Here is a 15708-nt window from a genome sequence, read left to right as displayed (position 1 = left end):
CAATTCTGTGGCAAAATTTTAATACTACTCCTAGCTGCAAAATCTTCAGAATACTAATCCTCTTTAGCAATATCTCTCGTTGCTGAGTAACGGTTTGATACAAATATGACGTTGCCACTTCAACAATAATTATATTTATTTATTAAATAACAAGATATTACACCATACACAATCAAAGGCTTTCGAGATATCAAGAAAGAGTGCTCCAGTGATGTGTCTTTTTTGGAATCCTTCAGCAATCATTTCTGTGACTCTGTACAATTGATGAGTTGTAGAGTGTTTGCTCCGGAATCCGTATTGCTGTGGGATGAGAATTTGATTTTCTTCGAGGAATTCTTGGATCCTATTTAAAATGACTGCTTCAGCGATTTTGCTTAAGGTCGACAGTAAACTGATCGGCCTGTAGGAGGAAGCCAGCGTAGGGTCTTTTCCGGGTTTCAAGATCGGTGCGATGATTGCAGTTTTCCAATTGGTTGGAAAGTTTTCCAATTGTTGGTTTGCTGGAAGTGAGAACATGTCAGAGCCAGTATCGAACAATAATGAAACGTTTGCTCTTCAGTTACAAACAAACAATGACCTCATATTTGAGGCAAAGAATAAGTCGCCTATATTCTCTGCTGGTTTTGTTTTTCTGCCGTGAACCAAAGTTTGTTATATTTGTCTTCTCTACAGTTTTTTCCAAAATGTCTATCATACCAGCAAATAAAATAATCTCTCCTTTTGGAACTGCTCCTTTCTTTATTGCAATCCACGATTAGGTGAGCAGTCATAGGAATGGGAAACGCAATCAGTATGTTTAATTTCTTCTATTTCTTTAAATAATTTATCCTCAATAGATTGATCAACTATGGAAGAAATGACACAAGTACCTGTCTCATTTACATCTAGTCCCTGTGGTCCCTTCTAAAATTCTGTCAGCAACTTCTGAAGCTTTGTCTAAAGTTAAACTGGAAACTGCTACCAAAATAGACTGAATATTCAAAGGCAAACACTGAAGGAATAATTCTGGCATTAAGTTATTAGGAACATTTAAGGATTTCGCTCAACATTCATATTTCTAAATAAACTGGAAGGTTTACGAGAGTGTAAGTCCTCTCCAGATAATAACTGCCAAATTTCTTGCTGAAAAGATTTTCCTGATTGGTTTATTATCTCAGTTTTCAGCTTTTTATGAGTATCAGTAGAGTCTGATTTCATAAAAATTTCCAAACTGATTCTACAATATCTAAAGGATAGGTTTGGTGGTGGCAACAGCAACAGCATATTTTCACACACAGTACAGCTGGGTCTGATCGATTATACACCACAATTTGTATGACATGTAAATTAGACACTAAGCAAGGTTTAAGCCAAACTAAAAGTAAAAATTCAGCTAAAGAAAATGAAATGTGAATGATAAATAGAAAACAGAATTATAAAATGATCTATAATTACTACTCATCTGTGATGCAAAGGATGAAAATCAATGGAATCCATAACTTCTGGTTTCAAAATCGTGAAAGATGGTGAGTCGTCAAAAATGAAAGTACTTATGAACTTTTCATAAGGCCTGATTTAGCGAAGTCCAGAAGTAAAGAATGTTGAAAGTAATGTGGTGTGGTGCTGATCTTCACTGTCCATACCACATTAAATATTCTCACTGCATTCATCAAGAACTTTAAGCAGACAGCAACAGGAAAGCAGTGATTGGATGCCAGTAAATTCTACTATCCTCACAAGTTGCATGGTAGTGGAAAGACCTCTGTGGAATCCATACTGCTAAGTGGGCAGTGTACAGAACCAAAAGTGGCTTGTGTTATTCCAAACTTTAAATATAAATACAGAAAATTATTAAAATGCAAAAATTAAACTCTAATTGCAGCATCATGGATTTCCAAGTTTAATTCAATACCAAGATTTCATAGTTGCAGTTGTTTTGGAAACATTTAAGTAACACAAGTCAATAAAAAACTAAATGAAAATCATGGAAAGAGGATAAAGTAAAATTCTATCAAAGATGGCTAATCACTCAATTACTGAAAACAATTGAAAGTCTTCCTTCAAATAATCTATTCATCACATTCTTGAATAAATTAAAAGTGATAAGATGAGAAAAATGAAACAGTTATTGGAAGCTTTAGGTGAAAATGTCACAATTCAAAGTAGGTTGAATCCATATGTAGAAAAAAAAAATGGACAGTGATAAAAAGAAGATTCAACCAAGATCACTGGCCTCACAGCAAATGAAAAATTAAATAATTTGAGATATTTATTAAAAAAAATTTTTAATATATTATTGGAAAAATAATAAATATTCATATTCTACAGAAAGCTTTATTGCTATCTTTAATTTTTTGAAAAAAGAGTAAAATCTATAAGAAAATGGACATCTAAAATTTTTTGGGATAGATTTTATATATTGTTGACATTGATAATTTAATTACAAAAATTGATTACAAAAACCAATTAAATATAATTAAAAAATGGATAAATTTATTTACTAATATGATGTATTAAAATATGTTTAAAAGGTAACTATGCACATTTTTTTTACATTCCTCAGTATATTCAATAAGATGAAACAAAAAATTTGCAGCATTATGCAATTTTAATCTGATAATCTGGCACATCAGATAATTCGCCATGACTAAAGTTTCAAACATGACAGATCATTGACTTTTGCCATATACCTGTTTTCCATTTGTATCTTTCAGATGCTTTGCACTTGGTTCATTCTCAGGTTAGCAAATGACATCTAAAGTATAGCTTCTGGAGATGCATTTTCCCATTAAAAACTGATACAAAACTTAGCTCTTTGTATTTAATCAAAGATGGAGCTATAAATACCACTAAAATCAGTAAATTATGATCGCCCAAAATCTCGGTGATTTCAAGAGTCAGAGCTCTTGCTTGAATTTTACAGGATTAAATTACAATGTGCATTTTGCAAAAATTCGAATGAAATTCTATAAGAAACCACCTTTAACATATATTAAAACCAAATTTAAAAGAAAGTCAGGAACATTAAAAGAATGAAAGCTTCAAAATGTGCCCCATAATAAAATCAAACTCATTTTTCAAACAGAAATATACTGAAAAATCAAAATAGTTTCCCATTTTTTAATGAACTTATCTGAATGACATGGAGGGCATGCAATTAAGTGAGAATGGTACTTAACTGCTGCTGGAGAAGGTAAGGAATCATTCTTGCACTTACTTTTGTGAGTGATGGGAAAGGCTATTGATCTAAGTGAATTTGATAGCTGGCAAATTGTAATGGCTAGAAGATTCAAAATGAGCATCTCCGACAGTGCATGACTGGTAGGTTGTTCACAATCTGCCACAAGTATCTCCAAAACTGCATGACTAGTAGGCTGTTGAGGATCTGCCGTTGTTAGTATTTATGCAAAGTGTATAAATGATGGTGAAACCACCAGTAGACAGCAAGGTATTGAACATCCATGCATAATAAAAAAAATGATGTTGGAAAGTGTCCCACTTGGTGTAGCAAAAATGGCGCCAGACAGTGCTCAGCTGACAGATGTCCTACTCGTGTGCCTTTGTTGACCAAACGTCATTGTCAATGACACCTGGTGGGCCCGGGAACATCGAGACTGGACCGTGGATAAGTAGAAGACAGTTGCCTGGTCAGATGAATCATGATTCCTCATTCATCATGTTGATTTTTGTGTCACGGCAACACCACCTTCTGAACAAACAGTTGCTCCCCCTCCCCCTGTATAGCAGGTCATATGCAAGCTGGTGGCAGCAGTATTATGATTTGGGAGATGTGCTCATGGGTGGCTCTGTGGCCCTTAGTTGTAATAGAGCAACAGATCATGAAAGATGTAGACTATCTGAGCATAACTGCAGATCAGTTGCACCCTTACATGGCCTCTGCCTTCCCGATTGGAAATGAAATCTTCCAGCAGGATAATGCCCCACATCACAAGACTCGAATTGCGTTGCAATGGTTCAAGGAGGATGAATGAATTCCATTTAATGTCCTGTTCACCTAACTCCCTGGATCTTAACCCGATAGAAGACATTTAAGATCTCGTGGAGCGGCAGCTGAGAACTCAAACACTACCATGTCGGAATATCTGGACTTTGCATGACCTCTGCTCAGACATTTGGTATAAACTGTCTCCATCTATCAAGAACTTGTGGCATCCATTTCAAGGCAAGCTGCAGTTGTTTTTCAGGTCAAAGGTCATGCATGCATTACTGAGTAGGTGGGTTGTAATGTTTCGGTTTTGGCTCTTCAGTGTAGTTTTTTTTTTTTTTTTTGCTTATAATTTTTTTCCTTATAAAATGGTCCTTTTTGTTTTCATTTATGAAGTGAACAGTACCTGTGCAATGCAAAAATGGCTAAACATATGATTTTGACAAGGGAACCATAAATTTGCAACTTTTTATGGGGTGTGTATAGTCAGAAAATACCCAGAATGGTTTCTGAAATAACCGGAGGGGGGGGGGGAGAAATTATGTAATCCAAAATACATAAAAATTGTTATATCATTCATTAAAAATAAATTGCTGAATCTTAAAAGTAAATCAAAGGTACAGTCATTAATTCTCTATTTCACATTGATTCTTATTGAAATACAAGAATGATGCAAATAAAAACAATGGTATGTGCATCAGAGTATGAAGAAGAAACAGAGACAGGAGGAAACATTCTAAATTCTATGTAATCCAAAATACATAAATACTGTTAGATCATTCACTAAAAATAAACTACTGAATCTTAAAAATAAATCAAAGGTACAGCCATTAATCCTCTGTTTCACACTGATTCCTATTGAAATACAAGAATGATGCAAATAAAAATAAGTGGTTTTTACATCATAGTATGAAGAAAAAACAGAGATAGGAGGAAACACTGAGAAAAGAAATGTGCCCAAGTAATAGAGAGACAACTACGAATGTTGATTTATCTTCAAATGAATAAATAAATTCTCCAGATTAAACTGCTTGAAAATAAAAGTTAATTGTTTATAGTATTTTACTTTTCATTATAGTGTGGGTATACCTCTCTGCTGTGTTTTTTATGCCTTCAGCTAACTATGATTTCATGTTAATTATGAATGCCATCCTTGGTATAACCTCAGTGAATGAAGTGCTACCTGTTTTTGCTTACTGCTGCATATTTGATCCTGGAATTTATTATGATGAAGTAAAAAAATTAATATGATTTTGACATTAATAAATATGAATATTTTAATGACTAATCTTTGGAATATGGTAACAGGTAGTTTGGCGACATTTTGGTAAGGCGATAAAAGTTACTAGCTAGGACTTCAGTAGTGTACATGGATAAAGTCAAGAGTGTGCGCAATGCCATTTTTGTGCAATTCTGGGATGTTTTTTTAAGTGAAAATAGGTCGACGTGTACATGGATGATACCGTGTATGTGCAATTCTTAAAATCGCGGCAAGCAGTTTGCGATTCTGCACTTTCTCCCAATTTCGCACCTAATCTTCGTCATGATTAAGCACTTTCGTTCCATAAAAGTTCTAGTATAAGCATAATTCGGCTAGCAGATTGTTGGAAAAAATGTTGAGTAAAGAAAAAGAAAACAAGTCTTTACTTTGTGAAAACAAAATGGCGTCCAAAACAAAACTAGCAGGTTGCTGTAGCAGGGTTGGTTGCCAAATTTTCGCGAAAAAATCGCCATGTTACCATGATCCAAAGATTAACCATTTTAACTAATATATAGTGCATAATATTTTATCACAGTTTATGAAAATCACTTCCTTTCTTCCTTCCCAGAAAAGAAAACTTATATATTTTTATAATGTTTAAACTAGATTACCGTGGAATATTTCAGTTGCAGAATATAGCTCCCTAAAAAAGCTAAATTAGAGTTACAGATGCCAGCCATGATAGAACTATTGAACCAGTTGCTGAATTGTTCCTGAACCAGTTGATGAAGTCTTATCGAAGGATCAAGAACTTCAAGGTCTTTTAGATTGTAAATTAGTTTTCACTAATATTTCTCCTGGAGTATCTGCAAAGGTATAATTAATCTACATAATTAAGTTACATATATAGTATTATATTTATTATGCATTGTGCTTTTATTATTCTTGCTTGGGTACTGTTCTGTTATTGGAATTGGATTCAGATATCGCCAGATGTGATATGCCTACAGTAGGCCCGAGAAGATCGAAACTGGATCATGGATAAGTAGAAGACAGTTGCCTGGTGAGATAAATCGTGATTTCTCATTTATCATGTTGATGGTTCTGTAAGAGTACATAATCTTCCAGGTGAACAGTTGCTACCCCCTGTACAGCTGGTACAGATGGGTGATGGAGGTATTATGCTTAGGGGAATGTTCTCATGGGCATCTCTGGGATCCTTAGCTCTGATAGAATAGACCATAAAAGCGCAGACTATCTGAACATAAATGTGAATCAGTTGCGCCCTTACATGGCATTTGTCTTTCCAACTGGAAATGGAATCCTCCAGCAGGACAATGCCCTACATCACAACACTCGAATTGTGTTAGAGTGGTTCCCGGAGCATAAGGAATTCCAGTTATTGTCCTGGTCACCCAATTTGCTGGATCTTATCCTGATGAAGCCCATTTGGGATGCCATGGAGCTCAATCACCATCATGTTGGAATATCTCGATTTTGTGTGACTGCTGCTTATAAATTTGGTACAACCTGTCTCCAGTCATCTACCAAGTACTTGTGATATCCTTGCCAAAGCGAGTTGCAACTGTTTTGCAAGCCAAAGGTCGTGCAATGCAATACTGAGTAGGTGGTTATAATGTTTTAGCTCTTCAGTGTATTAATACAATAGATCTGATAAAAACACTGAGAGAAATTTTACAATATTCTTTACAACTTATACAAATACAATTTAAATTAATCAGGGTTCCTACACATTTCTGCACATGAAAATTAAGTACATTTAAGGACCATTAATGAAAGAATTAAGGACCTATGAGCAAATAGCAAATTAATAAATTCAATTAAAAATACTATTTATGCCTGAACTTCACTTTTGTAATACCATCCAAAAATAAAAAAAAATCCGCAAGTGGGCTACATTATTATTAAACATAACATAATTATTAATAAGTTTGAAAATAAAATATACTTTATGAAATTTATCAAATAGCATTAAATATTTTACACTTATAATACTATGGCATATTTGAAAGAAGATAAGTGACATTTTTTTCATGTTTTACTAATAGTTAGTTTTGTGCTGATTTTTTTAATGTCTCATTTTGTCACATACTTGCTCAATCTGGAGGTTTAATAAATAACACGTAGATTTTATGTCAAGCGGCATAGGTTAAAATGGAAAGTAAAATCATAGTCAAAATGATTTATAACAAAAGACTGGCTGTTGTGACCGTTCCTGCTTGCCTAGAGTGAGACCTGCTGATCAGAACAAAACTGAAAGACCTGATGTGGGCACGGTTGGCATGCTTTGAAAGCTAGCTGGGCTCTGTCTCATGCAGTTAGAGCTTCGTGTAGAGTTCCAGGAGTTGTAACCCAGTTAATATACTTTAAGGTTTCAATAAGCAGTGCTACTAAGTTGCTTTGTTTTATTTCAGGTCTCACTAGATATGAAGAATAAGTTTTATATGAATTTTTACATTTTCAGATTTAATTCTCGATTAGGGATTTTAAAGAATTCCTAACCTGCATTTTATATGTGAGATTATTTTGAAAATTTTTATATGAAAAATTGGATAAATATTGATTTACTCATTATTTCAAGTAAAAATATTCATCTATTCCATTTCCTCCCCGGTTGAGTGAAAAAAAGTAATGAATTTCGATAAATTTGATGAAAAAAAGCAAATTACCCCGAAAATTAGCTGAAATATTTGGCTGCTTAATGTTTGAGCATCTGAATGAAACTTTACATTCTTAGCCTGTCGTAAAACTTCCCCCTTTTTTTTCGGACCTTGAAGTCATTCAAAGACCCCTAAGTCGAACGGGAAATCTCTCCTTTCCAAATGTGGTGTCATAAATTCTTTGTGCTTCCTGGACTAGAACGACATTTCGACATGTGGGTGGGGGCAAAGTCCTTTCATGCCACAACCGCTCTACTTACGTCAGTGATTTTGTGTCCTTAAGAAAGAAAAGCATAAATTCTGGAGTTAGCAATTGATACTTAGGAATGATTCCCCTCTCCAGCTTATTAGTGTAAAACAGGGGTCTCCAAACTTTCCAGTCTTAGGGCCATATTGATTACTCCAGTAAGTTCCGCGGGCCAAAACCATATTATCATTGTTGCCGGTGGTAGAAAGTGAAATAGTCCACTGATGAAAAAAAAAGTCCGAAAAAGTACGCAACGTTTAAAAAAAGGCTGCAAATCGGACTAAAGTCCGCAAAACGGCAACACTGCATATTATTAATTTTAATGTCATTATCTGTAATTTCTAGATTAGTCGTAGAGTACGAGCCATGAGGAGTAACGTGACACGACATATGGTGGACACAAGCGGAAATAGGTAGTACCTTCTATGGCACAGATGGCGCTAATAGCACGTACAGAAGTCAGTTCCTATGACACTGTTGTGAAATAAAATAGTGCGTACCTCCTTAAAACGTGTTTGTTCGTGTTTAAGTTTAAGACATCTTTGTAACAGTATTTTGATTTGAATTGTTGCTTTTGTGTGTGATTTAGTAGTATGGAAAAGAAGCGAAAAATTGATAGTGAATGCAGAAAATTCAAAGATCAGTGGGACATTCAGTATTTCATAATTGAGTCCAGTAACAAGGCGCTATGTTTGATTTGCAATGAAAGCATAGCCGTTCTCAAAGAATATAACATTAAACGTCATTATGAAACAAAACATTTTCAAAATTACTCAAAATATACAGGAAGTTTGCGGACAGAAAAATTCAAAGCTATGAAGCGCGGATTGAAATCGCAGCAATCTTCATTTATAAAACTCAAAACTGAACAAGAGGCTGCAACTCGTGCCAGCTTTCGTGTGGCTCTTGAAATTGCAAAACGTGGAAAACCATTCACCGATGGAGAAATGATCAAAGAATGCATAATTGCAGTAGCCGAAGAAATATGCCCTGAAAAGGTAAATTTATTAAAAACTGTCAGTATGTCAGCAAACACTGTGGCTCGAAGGGTAGAAAACATCGCTGAAAATATATCTTCTCAACTGTTCGACAAAAATGGACATGTTGAGTGTTTTTCTTTGGCCTTGGATGAGTCAACGGATGTGTCAGATACTGCTCAGGTGTTGATTTATATTCGAGGAGTAGATAAAAGCTATGAAGTGCATGAAGAAGTATTCATGGCACAACTACTGGTACAGATATTTTTAAAGGAGTTGAAATGGCCATTAATCAAAAGAACCTTCGAAGGAAAAACTTGAAATGTATTACAACTGATGAAGGCAAAAACATGAGTGGGAAAGATAAAGGAGTGGTCGCTCTTGTGTCAAAGGCTGTAGAAAATGACGGTGGTTCAAAACCATTAGTCTTACATTGTATCATTCATCAACAGTCTTTGTGCGAAAAATGTTTGGATATGTCTGAAGTCCTGAAACCAGTCATATGAACTGTTAATTTTATCAGATCTTTTGGGCTGAATCACCGACAATTCCGACAATTTATTGAAGAGATTGGAGAAAACGACTTACCTTATCATACTGCTGTACGTTGGCTTAGTTGTGGGAAAGTCCTTCAGCGCTTTTTTGAACTTCGAGCAGTGATCGAAATTTTTTTGAATGAAAAGCATCGCCCTCTTACTGAATTACAAAACAATGCATGGCTGTGGAAGTTAGCATTCTATGTTGATTTGACAAAACATGTGAACGAACTGAATTTGAGATTGCAAGGAGAAAACCAGCACCTTCCTGATTTATGCACTAATATCAAATCATTCCGGAAGAAATTGATACTGTTTCAATCACAACTACGAAGTAAATGTTTTTTACATTTTAAAACATGTGAAATATTCAGCCACACCACTGAGACTGAGTTTCCTATCGATTTTGCAATCGAAACTTTGAGTGCTTTGAAAATAAATTTTGATATTCGTTTCTCGGACTTTGATGCCATTGCGAATCAAATTAAGATTTTTCAGAATCCTTTTGATACTGACATTGAAACCCTAGCCCCGGAACTTCAAATGGTAATGATTGATCTACAGTGCAGTGATATAATTAAGAACATATATCAAAACTCATCTTTGTTGGAATTTTATAAGAGTCTTCCACTGACACAATTTGATAATTTGCATAAATTTGCTCGTGGGCTGTTTTCTGTTTTTGGTACTACTTATTTGTGTGAGAAGACCTTCTCCAAAATGAAGTACACAAAAAATGTTTACAGATCTAAATTAACTGATGAGCATCTTAAATCTCTTTTAATAATTGGTACAAGTAAAATTAGTCCACAACTACAAACTATTGTCAGTGGAAAATCTCATTTACATAAATCTCATTAGTATTTCATATGTCATTATGCTTGTTATAAGTTATGTTTTTATTTAAAATGTATAAAATGTTAGTTGGATTCATTTCAATAATTTGTTAGTTATTATATACTGAAGTTAAATTTTCTGCATATTATACATGTCTTTACTCATTACAATTCTGTGTTTCTTTATCCAACTTATCACAAAAACAATAACAATAAGTCTACAACAATGTTATGAGTAGTTAGCCCATGACCATATCAATGTAGATGTCATATTAATAATTATTTAACATAAAATTAGAATATTTCAGTAAACTAAATTTGCTATAAAAAATATGTTCTCTAAAAGGAGTTTTCAAGTATGCTAGCTCTCCGCGGGCCGGATGTGGCCCTCGGGCCGTAGTTTGGAGACATCTGGTGTAAAAAACAGAGGGAAAAAAAAATCAATCCACCTTTAACTTTGCCATTTTGTAATGTCAATCGTACTTCTAAATCCAAAATTTTTCTGTCCCTTAAACTGCCTCCTGGTGTGATTGCACAGGTTGCAAGTACCGTCGTTTTTTACATCGTGAGAACTATACATTCAAACATGCAGATTCTTCCTTAATTAATTTCTTTAAAAATAATACAGGGTAAAATTATTTGGTGGCAACAATTTGAAAAGTGACACGCTGTTTATAGCGTACCAACGCAATACATGTTATATTGAATTATAAGAATCATTCACATTAATAAATTCAATTTCAAGTTGAATATCAGGACTGATTTTTGGACTTGGGTTTCATGGAAATGCTAGTAAGAGATTCTGTATATGAACAAAGTTAAACGCTATGGAATAACATATTATGAATATTGCGAACTACAAATAATATACCACAATTCCTCTTAACTTGCAAAGTTCATTCCAAATTATGTACCAGAATCCTGCCTAGTTTACCTCTTTGATTTATACTTAGAAAATATGTCTATTGATTATTCGATCATAATGCGAATTATACAGAAACAAATTAATATATAAAATAAATACATTATAATAAATAGTTACAATTAATTTCCACTTCCACTTTTTGACTTGGGACTCCAAAAGGAGGAACCTATATACTTAAAGATTCTAAAGTTAAAAGTAAATTGGAGTCAAAGAAAGGCTATTTCTCAACTATATTAATACAGTCAAAAGTCTTTAATCCCGACTCGTTGGGACTTCGACGATTCCAGATTATCGGTTTTTCCTGATTATAGATCATCAATTTAACTCTAGTAAGACGGCATGCAGAAATTATAAAATTAAAAATACGAAACCATAATTTATGAAATAAAGAGCAATTATGATCTAAAGGGTATCAAAATTTACAAAAAAAAAGGCTTAATATTTATTTATTTACTTTATTAAACATTTCTTTCAACACGTGCATGCGTAAAGCATACATTATGCATAGTGGAAATTAGAAAATTGCAACCAGAAAACTATTTGATGTGTATTCGTGATATTTATAATGACGAGAAATTTGATTTAAATCATATAAAAGATGGAGTACACTGAGATGAAATACTACATTTAGTAATGAATTATAATTGAAATAAAATAAAAACATCTGCCCTGAAGATAAGGATAGTGCTGACAGATCAACTTCCAGTTCATTGCATGCCGCAACGTTCCCCGCCCTAATAAGTTTAATTGTATTAAGCTGGCCTGATAGTATGGCAGTTAGAGGAACATACTCCAATACCTAAGGGCCTGGATTCGAATCGCGGTGAAGGCATGGATGTTTGTAAATGTAAAGTGTCTTTGAGGGCATGGGAGCACTCTAAATACATGGTGGGTTGAAAGTCCTCTCAAGGGATTGGTGGTAAGAGAAAAGAGGTGGGAGATTCTTGGACCTGCTACCCAGGATGCTTTCCTTCAAACTGGGACAGAACTGAGTTAAGTCGTACTGTCACCTGTACGGTGCTCAAGGCTCTAAAGCTCAATCTTGCTCTCCCTGTCACAACTTTCGTGGACTTGTTTTGATGTTACTGTCAGACAAGAGAGATAAGTCACAAGAACAACAATTGCATCAAAATTCTTCTTTTATCATATAGTTTAATTTTTTTTGGGGGGGGGTAATGATATGTAAATCAAGATAATCCATTCCTTGTTGATATTTACTGGCTTTATCAATTTTTAGGGAACAAAGGTAGATTGGGAATTTTTCTATAGAAACATAACTATTAAAATTAATTATACCATCAATGTATCTAGATATTTAGAAAAAGTTTTCAACTTGTTTGGTTATGAGACTATTGAAACTGGAAATCTTTAGTAAACAAGCAGAGGTCAGTATGTTGTGTCAAGAAGTTTGTACCCATAGGAATGCCATTTTTTTGTTTAAAAATGGTGTTATTGAATTTAATATAATTGTTAAAAAGTGTGCAATTAAGGTATGTTTGCCATTTATCTACTGTAAATACTAAAAGCATCTCTGGAAATAAATTTGGAAGTTGTAACAGATGAGGTTTTCTTAAACTTTTTGGTGTAGGGACCCTATATTTATGAAAATTTTGTGGAACCTGATAAGCATTGCGCAAATCCAACACACGCGTGAGTGAAACCGTCAATATTTTCACTTGTAATGCTATTGCAGTTTTAGGTCATCAACTTTAGTTTTTAAAGTAAAATCAATGTTGCTATTATAAAAAAAAAAAAAAAAAAATGCGTCAAAACATTCCATTTTTTTTCTTTATTTTAAGGCGCATTATGTAAAAATATTTGGTACTTGCAAAATTATAATAGCTTGAAGAAATATCAAAATTGCAAAAATTTTGGTGCTCTCTACTGCAGGTCCCATGACCCCAACTGGGATTGTGAACCACAGTTTAAGAAACTCTGCAATAGATTATTGTAAATTTCTTAAAAGGGAAAAATAGTATACAAGTTTTCAAAATCATAGCAATTAATTTCTTTAATTCCTAGTTCTTTAATAGTAGAAATAATTGTTAAGTTATTATTAATGCTCCAACAAAAATTGTGTTCTTTTTTTAGCGTATTTAAAAATCAAGTCATTAACCTTTTTAAGCTGCTGTGTAGATAAGAAGTCAACATGTCTTTATAATTTTTAGTTCCATTAGCTATATATCTGAATTTAAGTGGTGTTTTATGGAATTTGGGAGGAGCATGCAAGTTAGAAATTTTACTGAAATTTTTGTCCTTTTAAAATAAAATTTGAAATTTTAACTTTTAAGGTTTTTCTTCTTAAATTTCTTTACAGATGATATATATATATATAGGAATCTACATGGCAACATTTCAATTTCTTTTAGTATTCGAAAGTCTGATCAAATGTTTTTATATTCGTTTAAAGAACTATTTTACGCGCCTCTCAGCATAAAATTCTGGGTTCATGCAGTAGGTTTTCTCCGCAGAGACCAAGCGAATTTTTTAAGATGGCAATTTCCTATTTAATGCAGAAATATTTACATAAGAATACATTTTCAGTCTTTTAACAATAAAAAACAGACGCAACTGGACAAGTTTGAATTTTAGCAAAATTATACATTAAATTTCCATTAAATCATGTAATAAAATATTTACTTTTATAACTAAGCGATTCTGGAAACGTAGGGAAGTATTTCCGAAACGCAATACATCTTTTTGACATATTACAAATAGCTAAATAAAACTTCATCACAAAATTGAGCGCTAACAAATACACAACACACCGCTTTGTTTACACATGAGGTTATAAAGTTGGTCAAGCCATAACCGTAAGAAATATTTAATTAAAAATAAATAAATAAATAAAAGACTTTTTGATATTTGCTTTAAAATTTATGAATTATCTTCAAATTTAATTCTTTAGGAAAATATAATAAACGAATTTATTCCTACTTTCGATAAGTCTTTTTACAGTTTTAAAGAATTTTTATTCTAATAAATTAAATCTGAAATAATGTATTATTATTTACGATATTTATGTATTTACAATCAACAAGAGTCTAAAACTTACATGGAAGAGAAATAGAAATTTAGAGCTTTAGAAACTGTTAATATTTTCAATACTAATATAAATTTGACATCTTTCTTTTTTTTATGTCCATTCAGTTTTATTTTGTGTATTACTGCCCATACTATATCTATGTTACTGCTTTATAATTTTTTTATGTTTTTATTACAGAAAAGATAAACAATAAATGCTATTTGGAACTTTAAATATATTTCTCTGTTCCACAGACACCAAATCGGTGTCTGATAGCACGGGATCACCGAGGCAAGCGGCAGCACGATCGCTGCGCTCCGTAAAAAAGTGAAAATTTTTCCTTTCCTCTTGGTGATTATCAATTAAATTTCTTTGAAAAATGTTTATTTTTCCCCTACAAAACCTATATCATTCCAATGAATTTCGGCTCCGATGTTGACGAGAATAAAACAGCGGACAATGTAAGGATATACTCCAAAAGCCTGGAATTTTAAGATAAGTACTTTTCTTTCATCTAAACTAAATCAAATTTCTATAAATAAGTGCCTTTAAATCAATAAATCTTAATTTTTCAGCAGTTTAAAGCATTAAAAAATACTTGAAATTGCCATTGCTTGTGGCTTCCTTTGTGTATCAACTCGAAACAGACGCCAGCGTTATCAGTTCACGTCTGTCAACACTTACAAAACCCTTAAGGAATCTCGAGAGAGGGAAAATTTGGGGATGAGAGGGATAATTTGGGCATCGCGCTATTTCCCTCTCGGATCTTCTGGATTCTCTTTTCTTTCTAGATCGCTTGAATATAGTTTCGCCTTTAAATAATATTATACCTCACCGATTTTTTCTCATACTGTTCTTTGCTATCTGTTAAATGTCCATATGTAAGGGATGGTTTATTCTTCACCGCCTTAAATGAATTTCTAGAACTATGAGCTTATATAAATAACAGTGTGCCTCATTGTGTTATATTAACATTATTTAACTAGTAATAAATTATGATAGTAAAATAATTAATCCTGTAATAAATTATGATAGTTAAATTAATAAATACTGTTTAATTTGTGTTTTTCATACATATACTCAGTAATTTACACACATAAATATATATATATATATTTTATTTTATTTATTTATTTATTTTTTTGGGTGTATGCGGTTGTGGTCTTGTATTGTATATGGTTCTATGTTGTTAGTCTGCCGCTGCTTTTTGAAAAATGTATGAAAATGTTGAGAATGAAAGTAGCATAAGTTACTTTGGTTAAATTAATATATACTTTTGTTTGATGACCTTTGTTGATATCTCAGGATGCAAGCGTACATATTACTTTATATTCCGTGCTAAATACCTTGATACG

At 33.1% G+C, this 15708-nt stretch overlaps 1 protein-coding gene across 1 annotated transcript in view; it reads right to left on the bottom strand.

The window, feature by feature from the left end:
- The window catches only part of mRpS22 (mitochondrial ribosomal protein S22), a 107473-nt gene extending 93348 nt beyond the window's left edge, over positions 1–14125 (bottom strand). The window contains exon 1 of the mRNA XM_085815017.1: positions 13969–14125. Coding sequence (XP_085671143.1) covers positions 13969–14062 — 94 coding nt within the window. The 5' untranslated portion in view covers positions 14063–14125. The remainder of the gene's footprint in view (positions 1–13968) is intronic.
- Between the last annotated feature and the right edge of the window lie 1583 nt (positions 14126–15708).

Source organism: Stegodyphus dumicola, chromosome 4, assembly GCF_044657685.1.
Source record: "Stegodyphus dumicola isolate Sdum_Otavi_A_Nest chromosome 4, ASM4465768v1".
Lineage (NCBI taxonomy): Eukaryota > Metazoa > Arthropoda > Arachnida > Araneae > Eresidae > Stegodyphus > Stegodyphus dumicola.
The sequence above is the reverse complement of the archived record's forward strand: the minus strand, read 5'-3'. Positions and strand labels throughout refer to the sequence as shown.